This window comes from Notolabrus celidotus, chromosome 1, assembly GCF_009762535.1.
Source record: "Notolabrus celidotus isolate fNotCel1 chromosome 1, fNotCel1.pri, whole genome shotgun sequence".
Taxonomy (NCBI): domain Eukaryota; kingdom Metazoa; phylum Chordata; class Actinopteri; order Labriformes; family Labridae; genus Notolabrus; species Notolabrus celidotus.
The window spans coordinates 15,600,210-15,616,199 of record NC_048272.1 but is presented as its reverse complement, the minus strand read 5'-3'; the positions used below and the strand labels follow the sequence as shown (position 1 = coordinate 15,616,199).

Sequence of the window (15,990 nt, the reverse complement as noted above, 5' to 3'; positions counted from 1 at the left end):
ATTCCCAATGCCCCATCTTCATACACCTACTAAAGAAACCTCACTTCAAAATACTAGAAACAAACGCAGTAAACAATGGATGAACTGTCGCCTTCAGGCCTTGGTGGGTAAACAGATGAGAGCAAGGACATAGAGAGGTTGTATGAGCATTGAGTGACAAGTCCGTATTTCCTTATGGAAGGAAGGAGGGAAGGAAGGAAGGAGGGAAGGTATCCAGGGGCGCTCTTAAACATTCAGCCGACAGCTGCTGACTGACTGACTGACTGGCAGCTGTCCCAGTCAGTCAGTCAGTCAGTCTGAGACATGTGAGTGCAGGTGCTTTGAACACATCAAAACTAGATTATCATATCACATCTCGGAGAGGAAATCACACTTGTATTCAGAGAATCACAACAATGTGAGATAAGGACTTATCAGCGTTTGTTTAGAATTTCATGCATCACTGCTCCATCACTGTTCCTCTCACTCATTCTCTTCAAAAGCAGACAGGCTTTCACGAGGGAAACGATGACGCACTCTGAAACATGAAGTGGCTAATTTCTCACTCATGTAAATGGAAAATTTTAATTCAGACTAACCAATTCGTCTTCAGGTTACAAAACTCTCAGAAAATAGTCAAATGGAGCGACACAAAAAAGCCACACTATATCTGCATTTTTAACAATGTCTAACTGGATTAGTGAGTGTGGCTGATGGGAGCAGGACTAGCATAATTGGAATAAGTCCTCCTTGCTGCTTAATGTTCTCCTGCCAGTAGTAGAGCAAAATCTACTGGATATACAGTGCTGGCTAGTGTCAGACAGCTGTACTTTAGCTTTGTACAACATATGACCAGTATTATAGGTCAGTAATAAAATAAATGAAAAGCTCATAAAAAATATGAAAAATTTGGTGGACTGGTTATTAATTCTTGCGACTGGTTGGGGCACCGTTGACCTAGCGTTTCAAGCGTGTGCCCAAATACGGAGGCTATAGTCTTCATATTCTCCCACTCTCTGCTCTGTCTCTCTTAAAGGCAAAACATAACTGTAAAAGAAAAATAGAGTAGCAAAGGATAGGACATTTAATAGTTAAGTAGACTTAACAAATATTTCTCTAATATTTGATTTACTTTGTGTTTTTTGTTCTCTTTGCTTCATAAGTGTTGTTTCATCTTTGCCATATTTAATCATATGAGTTAATGTTAAAACTAATTGATTGACTTCTATTCAAAACCTCTTTTCATGATGTACTACACAAGAACGAATCAGAGATTTTGACAATTAAATCACTATTTTCAGTTTTTTTGTTATTTTCTAGGGGGGGGGCATTTTCTCCTGTATTGGATAGGACAGCTGGAGAGAGACAGGAAATGTGGGGAGTAGAAAGTGGGGGAAGACATGCAGCCAATGGTAGAGGCCGGGATTCGAACCTGTGACTGCTGTGATAAGGACTATAACCTCTGTATATGGGGTTCGTGCTTAGATTGCTAGGCCAACAGTGCCCTGATGAAAACACTTCCGATCTTAGACTGAAGATTTGTGAATATGATGGTTAATATTTAAGCTTTTCCATAACAGTAACATTTTTTCACATCCTCTGAGCTGAACTAACTGTAAAATATCTATGCTGCTTTGTTTAAATGTTTAACCTTAATTTGAAGTTTAAATTGTGTCCACCCACTAAATAAGTAAGAGTCTGATGTGCTTTAGATGTGCATCAAAAAATGCAGAAATACATAAAAGGAAACTTATGGTTGGGAACAGAATCTAAAGCAGATGTGTTACACATCCATGTTAATGTTAAGAGGCTAAAACATTTTAGTTTTTCTCTGTAATATGGTAATCTTTTACTTGTGCTTTTACCAGGAGTGGTCCTTGGAATCTAATCTTTTATCTATAGCAACTCAAGAGTGAAGGGAAATATTTTTAGGCCTGATTTGAGGTTAACCTCTACATCAGTAAAGGAGCACATTTTAAGCAGATGCAGCATGGCCCCGGGCTTTGAGTAAGAACCTAACTCCACGCTGAGAGACATCGATTTATTTGTAATAACAATTAGTTTTTAAAATATTTATACTTTAGAGATTTTTTTTTCTCACTGTAACAAGGTCACAGCCAACAGTTCGTTAGTGCTCCTCATTTCAAAGCTCTGTAAAAACAACACTGCCGTCAAAAGGATGTTGTCAGGGTTTTTTAAGGCTCTAGATGCACCCAGGAGACGAGGAAAAGAAATAAATAATCAAGACAATTGCTGGTTAGATGAAAACGCAGCTTCCCGTGGGGACCTTGTGGTGTTCCAACTGCTTTTATCGCTCTGTCTGTCCCCTGACGCTGAAGCACAAGATGACAGCATCTGTACCCCGTTGTCTGTAAAATAAAGGAACATCTCTTCGACCTGTCTGTCGTTCACCTTCCCAAGTGTCATATTTAATAATACAGCTCCGACAAAAGCTACAACACGCAATCACAGGAAACGGGGTGCACTCGTACTCGCAGTCATCAATCAGCTGCTGTAATTACCAGAATCAACTTTAAATGTCAGAACCATTAATCATGATTTCAAGTCATTCATCTTCAAAGGTGGTAATGAGGTACAGTGAAGAATACAATTTAACAAATGTAATGTACTAAGGGCAATGTGAGTGGTTCCCTATATAAACAAGTAAATTACTAAAATAATGGAAAGAGGAAACAGAAGAAGAAAATGACTCTGGATTGTAATTAGCTGACTAATGCAGCAGGGTGCCGCCTGCCAGTCGTATCTGAATAATCACTAAGACCGGTCGGCACAGTCTGAACCATACACCCTCTGTTTGTGCAGCAAACTGAGAGCTCCACAAAGTGTGTGCATGCAGGGAGGACCTCAACGCAGAGTGCTCAGAAGACCCTGCTTCTCATTCAGCCAGTGCACTACTGGTCTCCCCCATCGTCTATCAATCCCCACCTCTTTCCCCCTTTCCTTCTGTTCCCACTGGCTGCCCGGGCACCACTAACCCGGAGCCAAACACTGACTCCCACGCTGGCAGGCACACACACATGCACACACACGCACACATGCACACACACACACACCTCCATTCTTATTTCAGGACGGCTTCCTGGCCCCTCCACCAGCTCTCTATCTCTCTCTCCCTCTCCAAAGCCCTGCACAGCCATCCATTGCCTCTGGTCTCAACCAAAGTGTTTATAATTGATTCTATAAGGGATAACTTCTCTCCTTCTTTTTCTTCTCTCGCTCCCACCCACCCTCCACTGCGTATCTCCCTCCAACCCATTATTAAAAATCATCTTTGTTAGGGTTGGAGCTAAATTGATTTTTAGATCTCTCCTGAATTTGCTTTAATCTGTGGTCCTTTCTTTTTTTACTTTTTGTCCACTCTGACATCACACATCAGGAAACGTTTTCTGTAAAATAAAATTAAAGATACAATAAAGAAGTCAAATGATGGATGCACTTTTTTTTTTGCATTTTCAGAAGTGAGAAGGACACATCTGGCCTTTTCAGTACTTATGTGACAGAGGATCTAGGCCCAGGATTTGCTGACCCTCTACAATTCTTTTGAATATTTTCAAGGCTCTGTTTTATTTTCACAGAAATCATTTCTGTTTTCATCCTTTTAAATTCTCGGCTGTATAATTTAACATAACTCTAATCAGAAAATGACAAATCATGTGGCTGATGAAAAACATTTAAATAATTCAACATGAATATATTCACATTTTAATGACTTCCAATGAACTGAATCAAAGACCACACAACAGTATTTTTTCAATCAAAGAAAGTGCTGCAATAGTGATGAGATTTAAACTGCCATCCCTTGTTTTCTGTGTAATCAATGAATATTACTGCACTTCAAATCTAGCAGCCAGTGTGGAAATGACTCAGTTTATGGTGCTTTTATAAACACATATTAAGCTGTAACCCAATCCTGAAGCTTTTATTACAACAGCTGATTGGCTGTTAAAAGGTGTCTTATGTTCCAAAACCAGCAACTTGAGGCTCAACGAGCTTAGTTGCAGGCAACACTTCCAGCAATGTAGCATCATGCAGTAACTACAGCTTCTCCCTGCTATGCTCTACTACCGAGATGTAAACAAGCACGGATGACAGATGGCATCTCAAAAACAGAGAATGAGTTGCATTTGGCTGTCTGATTAAACTGACATAACCACTCAACCAGTGAGTAGCGCTGTTGCCTCACTGCAAGAAGGTTCCTGGTTGAAATCCCCGGTTGCCCTAAATTGCCCAGAGGTGTGAGTGTGTGTGTGACTGGTTGTCTGTCCCTCCATGTTTGCCCTGTGATAGGTTGGTGACTTGTCCTGGCTGTCTGCCTTCTTCCCAATGTCAACTGGGATAGGCTCCACCCCCTGCAACCCCCAAAACAGAATAAGCTGGCAAGATAATGGATGGATAGCCACTAAACCAGAGAAGTATGTTGCTAGCACAGGCATGTGGTCATTTGCCTACAACAAAGACCGCTGGTGGTTCTAACTCTGCTAATGCTAGCCACCCTCGACAAACCAGAATGATAGGGTTTACCTTTAGACTCTGTGATCCCGTGTTTAGCCATGTTTTTTTTTTAAGTTCATGGCCTTTATTTGATAGGACAGCTGAAGAGAGACAGGAAATGTGGGTAGTAGAGAGTGGGGGAAGACATGCAGAAAACGTTCGACCGGCCAGGAATCAAACCGGCGACACCTGCGACAAGGACTGCATCCTCTGTGTGTGGGGCACACCAGCGCCCCTGTTTAGCCATGTTTAATAATATTTTTCCAAGTGTAATTTTTTACTTTAGGCTGGTTGGTTAATTGGAATTTAAATTTCTGTTGAAACAACCAGGAAATAGTTGGAACAGCCTTAGTCCGACCTCCCCCACATCAAAACTGCCACTCCCTGCAGCAGCACTGTAAATGCTACCTCGACCAAATCTACTGCCTCTCTTTCTTTGACCTGCCACGTGATGAGAGACAAGACTGTCAAGAAGAGCCGCCGGCCTTTATTCACACAAAGAAAAGGCCTGTTTTTTTCATTAGGGATGCATTCATTACTGGGTAGCAACCTAATTGATCCATGTCTTTGAGTTCTACAGTAATAGCAAATTGATTGATTTATCCTCGAGAGGGAAAGTGGTGGGAATTGTCCGGCCAAAAAAGAACAGCAGAATCATCGGCTTTGAGCTGATGGATGAGGGTGGAAGAGCGATGAGTTAAACGGGTTGGAACAAAGGTGAACTGTGTCAAAAACAGATGATGAGGAATGAAATGTTGAAGCATATTTAAAATTTGAATATGCATCAGGCAGGCTCTTCTGGTGAATCTTGGTCTGTGGTCATCAAATTTTCAGCAAATTTATATTAATTCAAATTAGATAGTGTAAGGGATAATGCAAGGTGAACGGGTAGTTATGTAAAATAGAATCCTGACAGGGTGAGACTAGACCCCAACGCAGAGCAAATTTACATAACCTCCCATTCACCATGCAACATCCCACTGGGTGCCCGGCCACCGACTAAAGTCAGAAACAAAATACCAAATTATATCTAATGATCTAAAAAATAATATATGTATATAAAATACATATGAATAGTATATGATAGAAAAAATAGTCCTTCCTGTCCTATGGTTGGTAGCGCTACTATAGCTATGGATTGTAATCCTCCATCTTGTGGCACGAACAAACATCAAACTAAACATTTAAATATTGGTCAAGCTTAAATATTAGCAGGCTAATATACATCAATTAACTGTCTGTAGTGATGGCGTTGCTCTTGTTATGCAGAATTAATTACTGCTGACAAGGGGCTACCATAGGGCTTTCACCAATCAGAATCAAGTATTTAACACAGCCGGGTTATTGGTCAGAAAGCTGGTTAATAAATCAGGGGTAAAGCTAAGAGTTCAAATGCCTCAAACCTAAGCTCACCAGTGTCCTTCCACTATGGCTCAGTAAAGAAATATAGTCTCTTTTGAAAACAGAGGAGTGTTTAAACTTATCAATGTGAACAAAGACTCTTATCTAAGACCGACCTTTCCTTTGGATTGATCCGAAGGGTGTTTGTGAAATGTGATCCATGGGCAGGTGTCTTTGAAGGCTTTCTCTATTGATTACATCTCATTAGCTGCACTTCTCTCTACCACCAGGGGTTGACTCTTGGAGCCAATGGGCTGCTGAAATGGAGCCAATAGCTCAATAAAATGATCATGGTAATTATGCAAGAGTCGAGGTTACACAAAAGGTGGAGGTGGTGGAGGTGGTGGTGGATGGGTTGTCAACGGTTTGAAAGGAGGACTAAATGGGCGGATTGAAACCACTGAAAGACAAAAACTGTGTTTGATATGTCTATGATTTAAACAATATCAGATCTACATTAAGTAGTTTTTCCTCACACAAATAGTTAAATCAAAGTTTGGGCCAAACTTTATTGCTTCATCTGCAGGCTGGGATATGATAATTGATCATGTTAGAGTGACATATTGAAGGATTTTCAAGGAGTGTTTGTGTGCTTTGATTGTTTCTAGTGATTTGATAGATTTGCTGTTAAGGCATCAGTTCAAGAAGCTCAAGTTAGAAGCTCAAAATTGTCCAGTGCACTACTATGGGAAGGGAAATATTATTACTGTTAATTAACCTGCTAAAGAAATCACGGGGCGCTGGTTTGGCCTCACGGTCATAGTTTCCCCTTATACAGAGGCTATAGTCCTCATCACAGTGGTGGCGGGTGACTCCTGGTCACGACCCTGTGCTCCATGTCATCCCCCACTCTCCTCTCATTTCCTGTCTCTCGACAGCCGTCACATCTAATAACGGTGAAGCACTCGTAAATATAACTAAATCAGGTTTAAATCCAAAATTAACTTGATTGGGAAAGGACAAAAAATCATGGAAATATACAGAGCACAGATTACAGCGTGGAAAAGGTCAATATTGGATGGAAGCATAGTGAGTCCGCTTAAAGTGACATCATGTACATTTAAAGCATAGTGAAAGGATATGATTGCATGGGTAAGAGTTTCCTCATCCAATTGCGTGGACTCACAGGCAGACAAAAACAGAGCCAATTAAGAGAGGAATGTAATGCACGGAAGCTAGCTATAGCAAAACCAGAATATAAATGCAATTGATATCGCACTATGTTGGAAAAGTACGGACGCTCCATCTTTGAAAGTGTGGATAAGGGAGCTTTCGGGCAACGCTGGACTGGAGAGACTGACATAAATTGTCAGCTGTGCATACTCTAATCCTTGAGTATGGAAATAACTAACAATGTCCTAATTTTGTTGTATTACCATTTAAAACAAGATATCTCAAGTGCAGACCTCGGCGATGTCATAACTGGCAGCTGCATTTGTAACGGAAATATACCCCCGAAAAGACACCCATCGAAATGTCATCATACTGTAGTAAAGCAAAGCAAATGAACACACCACTTTCCTTTTAAGACTGGCTGGTTGAGGTTGAGCTGAATACCAACTAACATCGTCATTGGAAAATACGATGAAGTCTTAAGAAGTTCATGGAGTCCACAGGTATCTGATGTGTTGTCAACATTGCTACTAATTACAGAAAATCCACTTTAAGACACAAAAACTATACACAATCAAAAGCTGTCCTTGGAATGACTTGGAATGAAACTCTACATCCTTGTAACTACTTTCAAGATGGCGCACACTGCCAGCAAAGACAACATAATGCTGAATAAACTTGAGGATTAGTGTTGGAGTATATAGGGAGGCTGCACAGTCAATAAGTGAACTTGCCACCACAGACGCAGGAAGAAACCTAATGTAGTCGTGATAATCGTTATCTTCCCCAAATACCCCTATGACCTATAACATTTTAATTTCCTTACGCATGGAAAAGAAGCTGACATTTTGTTATGAACAAAAAGAAAAACAGTGTTAAGACGAGACCTGTTGAGCTGACACACTTCATTATGTTTGGGGAAACAATGGGGCGGCTGGAAAGGGGAGATACGGTGCAGCCTCTGAGAGGTTAAATGAGCACAGACCTGTGTGTCTACTGATAGTACTTCTGTGGCTGCTGCAGCGGTGGCAGCTGCTGTTGTGTGTCTTTGTGCCTCGCTGCAGCACTTGACCATTATGTTCAGTTTCATCCCAATGACTTTGTTGTTCCCGGGCTTCGGTCCCTGCGTCTCTCTGTCCATCTTCTACTCTCTCTCTCTCTCTCTCTCTCTCTCTCCCTTACAATCTGCCAGCCCCCTTCTCTTCAGTTTTAAGTTGTGATAAGTCAGACAGAGTTTTCCCTGGTGATCAGACGTGGGTGTCTTGAAGTGTTCAAAATGGAAAAACTTGAGAGGCTGTGACATCAATCACAGATCAGCATATTATCTGCAGACGGTTCCTTAGGGATGTGCATATGTAGACTGTATGTGCTGTAGTTTTCTTCTTAGATGGATATTGTACAGTCCTCCATGTATCAAAACGTATCTCTTTCATTAAATACAACATTATTAAAATTCAAATGAAGGTCTTTTGTGTTTCCCTCACTTTTTAGTGTTTTCTTATTATCTCCTGCAGCTGTGGTTCAGAAGCTGTAGGCCACCTATTAATATTAATTGAGGCTAATTTTCTATCCTGCTGTTCTTTAATAGCAGCTAGGCTAAAAGAGGAAAGTCCAACCTTCTGCATTCCTAATCACTGAAAAAGTCTTTCAAAGGAGAGAGAGGAAGCAGTTTGACTGAAGTGGTTAGACAGAAATAGACCAATCAGTTGTGTTTCAAGCATTAACCAATGAAAATCAGATATATAGCAACTTGTTCCTCTGGGTATTGGAACCAGTTATCATTAATTCATGACAACATTGCCCTTCGACAAGGACACACTGTACATCTTATTTGAAAATACCTGAACATGAACCAGAAGCAATGTGAAATCAATTCATACATGGAAAACGCAGTGAAGCATCCAAGTGTGTTCATCCATCAGAACGTGTAAAATTACCCAGCAGTTTCTCACCATCCCATCTGAGACCACCTGCACTGAGTACAGGCTGACTGTTTTATTTTCCACCCCTATCAGAGCACTGATGAAAAGATGAGCAGCACATCGGACTCCCTGATGCCTTATGTAGCAGAGACCATTTGTTTCTGGCCATCTTCCGCAGCCAGGGAGCAGCGACTGAGTGAGTGAGCGAGTGAGGCACGCTGCCGACGCCGGGAGTAAACAAGCAGAAACTGCCGACAGTGTTAATCACAGTTTTCCTGTTTCCTTGCTCTGGGCTTTGGAGGCAGAGGCTGGTGGGAGTGTTCATGCAACTATTTTTTTCCTTTTTTCAATCGCTTTGATGATTCTTTCCACACCATTAGAGCTCTCTGCTGAGCTGTTCCATCCAGGTCCACTACTACAGCCGAGACCTGCAAAGCACCATCTGCTATAAGCACAACTAACTACAGTAAATGTGGACACATCAGCACATTAGGGGTGCTGCACCATGTGGGCCGTGTCGCAGCTACTGCTGTACAAAATGATTTTACAAGATAGGAGGAGGAAAAAAAATCGCTCAGAGCATGAGATAGTCTACCTCAAAGGACCAGTGAAGGACACAAGGTATGAGAGTGACACAGAGGAGTGGATTTAATATGGCTTTTATTGCAGTCTTTCAGACACACTTTCTGCCCACAGGCGTGAATGTTGGGTATTAAACTCGTACAGTGGTGTGAAGAAAGAAGTTTGCTCGTCATCTGAAGCACATCTCAGAATGACAATCAGCTCAGTACGCCAGGTATACTCACAGAAGAAAGGAATTTACTCCACTTTAACACCGCTTCATTCAGACGCAGAGAAGGGCTAACACTTCAAAGAAGGACGAGTTTGACACAGGTGGCATAAACAGCAAACTGCTAAGGAGTGCAAAGGATGCTGTAATAAATATTTATGTAACAGGTTGCTATATTTAAAAGAGGTGGATGCAAACAAACAGGTAGTGCTGACAGTATTCACACATGCTAAATAAGCAGACTCTTTCATCGTGGACGTCCCTTTATCTGAGGATCGGGGAGGGGGGGTGTGATTTTTCTTCATAACTATCGACTACCCTGAACTTAGAAAGGCTTATGCAATCCTTGGAGATCAACAGTAAATCTAACATGTCATCTGTAGAGCTACGATTGTAGGAAAACTATTTTCAAATGCTCACACAGATCTACAAATGTGTACACAGATCTACAACTGCGTAAACAGATCTAAAAATGAACACAGATCTACAAATGCTTACACAAACTTTTTGTGTGATGTTTCAGCCTTTGAAGAGCAGGATAATTTCCTCCTTTACAGGTGACCCTGCAATGTGGAGGAGCTTTTCTTTTCCAGCACTATACCAGCGAAGGACCAGCCTACAAATGCACACAAGAGGGGATACCCAGTGATCCGTGGTGACTGAACTTCCTATGAGACCATCACAAAATGTACTGTACTTTAGTCCCATTACTGGAGTTCTTATGGGACATCAACTGTATCAATACCCTGCCATCATCACTCACCACCTGCTCCACACTGAGCATCTGTTTGATATTCTCCATCTGGATCAGCTTCCTCTCTCACAGTGGGATGCCACTGGTTGCAAGGTGCATTATGTTATTGTGAGTCTTACTTATTTTAAAAATGTAAAAGTTGCCATGGCGTCTTATTTATTTATTTATTTTTTAAATAACTTTTGAATGAAAGTAGAAATGAATATTGTGACTCCTGATGCTGATCATCTCCGCAACACACAGCTATCTCTAGCTCATTTTTCTGATGTGGATTTGTTTTCCATTATTCAAAAATCCAATTTCAGTGTGTGCTGAATGTTTCATACATTTAATTCTGAAATCGGAGGATGTATTTTAAAAAATGACTGTAACATTTGAGAAATACTTCTGAACAAGAAAAGCAAACAAGTTGCCCCATGTTTAGCCAATATCTTAACTGCTGCCTTCTAACTAATGCTGAGATCGGGCTACGAGCTACTAGCATGATTTTAGCTTGAGTCTGGTTCAGCTCAAGGTTTCTGCCTGCTAAAGGAAGGTTTTCCTTGTCACTGTAACTTGCTAAATACTGCAAAGTGCTCTGCTCATGGTGGATTAAGATGAGATCAGACTGAATCCTGTCTTTAAGATGGGACTGGATCGTATGCTGTCTTGATGTTGGTTTCTTTGTTAATAATTGGTGCAACGGATCATCAATCCACACTCACTCGTCAAGTGCAGCGGTAGTCATGGCAAGTGAAGGAGCAGAGGACTTGAAAAACCTCCTGCATCTTTTAAGTCACATGTATGGGAGCATTTTGGTTTCCCTGTGAATTACAGTGAATGCTGAATGTGCTTGAGCCACGTTATGAAACTCCGTTGCGCACCCACTAGACCAGAGGCCCTCAATGGGCGGCCGGTGGGCCGCATCCGGCCGCCTATTTGTGGCCCCCAAACTGTTATTCCTTCACTCTTTGTTTTGGTCCGGTCTCCGCGTGTTTACCGGAACTTGTCTCCATGTCAATGGTACGCAGACAGGCTGTTACTGGGTCACTTAGAGTCCACTGCTGCGAGTGCAATTTTTAACTTTCAAGTTTGTTTATGTAGCAGTTCGCATATTTGCACTTTGCCAGCTGTAGGACCCTAGAATGCACGAAAACGGTGTGTTTACATTTTGCAGCTCAAAGAAAAGTGGACAGTGATCATCAGAGATTGGAAGAAGAATGGAGTGGAACTTTTGAAGTTCCTCTGCTCCTTCACTTGCCATGCCATGAAATGCAGTGAATGAGGCAGGACTGGGCCCACAGATAGGGGGCTTTGCACATGCAGTACATTTTGAGTTGAATGTTGTTTTTATTTAATGGGCAAAAGCTTTCAAATGTTTTACAAAATAAATGGATGACAAAGTTATATTTATCTTGTCTTCTTTCTTTCTTTCTTTTTTTTTTGCTGATCCGAAAAATGATCCGATCCGTGACTCAAATCCGTGATACGATCCGAATGTTGAGTTTTTTGATCCGTTGCACCCCTCGTCCAGTCTAAACCTGCTCTGTTTGTTGAGATTTAGCGCTAAGTAAATAAAGATTTATTGAAGTTGGTTCTGCGAGACAGAACTATGAGACAGAAGAAAAGTTTAGAAAGGAGCTCTTGTGACATCTCTGACTGAAAAAAGAGAAATGTTGGCGAGACATAGCAGACACACTTCAGAAACCTGGTGAGTAACAAAGAACATCCAGTTGGTATTGTTTGTTTGCAATCTTATTCCAGGTGTTGTCTAACCCAGCCCCTCTTCCTTCAAACATCATTACGTCGGTCGAGATGATTGGCCTGGTACTGTGTGTGGTCTGTCATGTCAAAGCATGAATTTAGGATGCCTAATCTGAAACAGTGATCATCTTAATCGTGATGACACGATTAAAGAGAAGACAGACTATGATGATAGAAATGATTATCTGATAAATTATTGATCTGTAACTAAATGAATTCCTGTAATTTGTAGGACACATTAAAACATCAGCCAACTCTGCAGCTCAGTTTCCTTGAATTGTATTACAGCCTTAACATTTCCTGTAATGTTCAGAGTCACCATTCTTGTAAACCCTATTTTCAGCAGCAGTAAGCAGCAGACAAGCTCTGATAAACTCACTGTGTGCTGCTTGCTGCGCAGCAAACCGCAGACAAAGTTTGATTGTGAAAGAAGTCAAACAAAACATCCAGGGACAGACCTGCTCGATCTCTGGGCTCTTATAGCAACAATAAGAAATCATGTTAGGAAATTTAAGTTCGCAAAGGATGTTACCGACAGAATTAAGAACAAGTGTCTTGGCAGCCCTGTAAGCACACTGTAGCTACACTGTGACAACAAGGTACACCCTCTGTGCTCTGGACACTTCGGTATGTGATGAATCCAGACACCGCACAGCAGATAGAAAGGTCACACAGGTTCCAGGTAATAACTGGATGTCTGTACCCATCCGATTGATGAGAAAAACAAACACACCCAGAAAATCTCCCACAGGGAAACAATTTTTTAACTTCCTACTCATAAAGCAAGTGTTATGGCACTGACCCAGGGTTCAGTAAATGTCCAAGTTTCAACCTTTTATGAGAGCATCGCTCAAGCTTCCTGAGATTGTTAACTGTAAACTATCATACAGCACTCGTTGCCTCTCAGCAAATCTGGACACGGTGTGTACCACCATAATAGATGTACACTCTGCAGCCCTTGGCCTGTGAGTCAGCCACAGTGTACACAGCCACTCTCAGTCTCATCCTGAGAGGGAGCAGACGGATCTGCAGAGATGGAGCCCCCTCAGACTGAGGTGAGAATAAAAATCAGCCCATACGATCCAGCTCCACATATATCTCTCCGTGTCATTTCACAAAGCAAACTTCAGCGGTGATTCCTCCGCAGAGGTCAGATTATAAAGATGTTATAATAAACTAAAATCATCTCTGACCTTGTAATACAAATACGCTCTGCCGAACCCTTGTCTTGGCAGATCAAGCTGGCTCTGCAGAGGATGTTTAACTACTGACATGCCTGACTCACCACTTTGAAGTCTTCAGCGCTGCATTCCATGCCTCGGTAGTAGCAGGACAGCAACATGTCCTTGATGTCGTGGCCCGTTCGGTCGTAGAATTCACGCATGTTGAAGGGGCGGGGCTTGTAGCTGTCAAAGTCGGCTCTCTCCTTCAAGATCTGCAGGACGTTTTCCTCCACCAGGTGCGGGTCCCGGATCTCATACCTGGAGTACAGGGTTCGGGACTTAGTCAGTTTGAATACAAGGGCACAAACATAAACATTCATATCATGTCTATGTATGTATGTAATTACATAATTTAAGCTTTTAGTCTGTGTAACATCCAAGCGGTAACCTCTAGCAGCGATAATTGAAGCCAATGTGGAAGTGCTAGAAACTGCAGTTCATCGAGTGTCCACTTGAGGCTGGCCCCGGAAGTATCGGAAACCACATACACACCTATTCAATAAAGACGATCTTTACAGCAGAAATAAACACGTATACAGCCTGATACAAAAAATGAGTGCAGTCTGGATAGCTCATTTCTTGATCGACACACACTGCACCGGGGGGGCGCCGACGATTAGCTTCAAAACAGTGCTTCAGAAACAGATGGGTGACGTCATAGATACTGTGTCCATTGTTTATACAGTCTACGGTATACACTGAGTTGAATTTTATAGTTACATAATTTAATGTTAACAATGTTTTCTTTGTACCAGTGCACTCAGAAAGTAATGCAGCTATGTTTTACTTACATTTGAATCTCTTAATAATTTAAGCTTTTAAAATAGTTCTCTTAATGAGATATGTGGCAAAAAAAAAGTTCTTTCCCTGGACTCTAAAAGTCTTTTGTTTTCTTATTCGATTATATTCAAAGACAGTTTTAACCCATCCACCAAAGGTAGAAATATGAGGTTATGGAATTCCCTTTAACAGAGGAGCAACACACCACTCCAGCTCTACCTCAGTTCCATTTTAAAACATGCTCTTAAGGAGTCTGGCAGAGAGACAAGCATTTTTTGGCAGGACAATAGGGAGTAACTTGTAAAAAATTAATAAAGAAGCAGCAAAAAGAGCAGATTTGCCCTCGAACTGCACCAGAGGTGCGAATGTAAATGCCAACTCTTCCAAATCTGCAGCTAGCCAGCTCTGACAATTTTCTCCATGTGGTGTTTGCAATTTGCAGCCCAGCTGTGGCATTACAGCTACGACCATGGGTGACGCCGAGAGAGGCTCTTTGTCTAAAAAAATAGGACAAGTCCTCTTCACAATCATGTTAATTGTTCTGCCAAATAATTAGGATTAAGTGTGTTGGCAGAGTGTCTGAACGTAGTAAGAATAACATTGTTTATACTGCAGGGATTCAGGTTGAGGATCCTGCACACTTTAGAAAATACTACACGGGCTATTTGGCAGTAAAATCCAAGCCCAGCACTTCACATAGCATCTGCTGCAATTTCCTTTTGAGTGGAAAATGAGGTGTATCATGTAGGGAAGGAAACAAAGTGACTGTTTTCTCCACACAAACACAAAAAGCATGATTCATTTGCATGTACCAACACACAGAGCTGAAACTCATCTGCCATGGGAATACTGAGAAGCAAAACACTGGGAATGTCATTCATGGAGTGACGCAGCTTGACAGCCACCATCAACCTCCAACACCTGCTCACAGCCATTCACAGATACAAATTAACCTCAATTAACTAGCATGGCCCTGCTCAGAGAAAAAAACACAGCCCACTGATGACCCCTGCTGAGCGATGGGCCATCAGTGGAACAAGCTTCCAAATTATGGAGTGCTAAGATTAAGCACTACTGACAGACACTTATGAGAATAATTTGTTTGGACACACAGGAAGAATGGCTTCATGGTTTATGAATTTGGTTTGGAATTAACCGAGAAACAAGGTTGCATGTCTCCTAAACGAGCGTACAGCAGTCATAAGGAAAGGTGAGGAGAATTGAATTTGTGTGTAATGTGAGAGAGCAGCAGCCGTCTTATAATAAGGCTTGTGTATTGTGTTACTGTAATAATTCTGAGCAGCTCAATTTAAATGAACAAACACGAATAACTCAGTCCCGAAGCTGAAGACGCCGGAATAAGAATTGAAAACACGAGAGACAGAGAGAGACAAAGGCATACCCTTCTCCTCTGACAATAAATCTGTGGATGACTTTGTGGACACTGACAGCTGGGTTATTTCTCATGGATATGGGCACTATTTCAAACCATAATTGGTGGTAAATCTTCATGGATTTATGATAAATTCTACAAGGTCAAGCTTTGTCTGTGCTCATGAACAAGATTCTGTCCCTCGATGAAAGGAATAATGTGAGTTGATCCATGAATAAAAAATGAAATGTGTTATTATTTCTTTTGTGAGCACTGCTTTAATATTCAACTTGCAGCGTGTTTTCAACTCATGTCCCAACCAAATTACAAGAAATGTAATATGTTCCGCTGTTACCTGCTCCAAACAGAATGAAATAAAATATTCACCATTCCTCTCTGCT

General features: G+C 41.5%; 1 protein-coding gene across 1 annotated transcript in view; it reads right to left on the bottom strand.

The window, feature by feature from the left end:
- The window catches only part of asic1b (acid-sensing (proton-gated) ion channel 1b), a 245,877-nt gene that overhangs the window by 217,377 nt on the left and 12,510 nt on the right, over nt 1-15,990 (bottom strand). Inside the window, exon 2 of the mRNA XM_034690053.1 lies at nt 13,500-13,695. Within this exon, the coding sequence (XP_034545944.1) occupies nt 13,500-13,695 (196 nt within the window). The remainder of the gene's footprint in view (nt 1-13,499; nt 13,696-15,990) is intronic.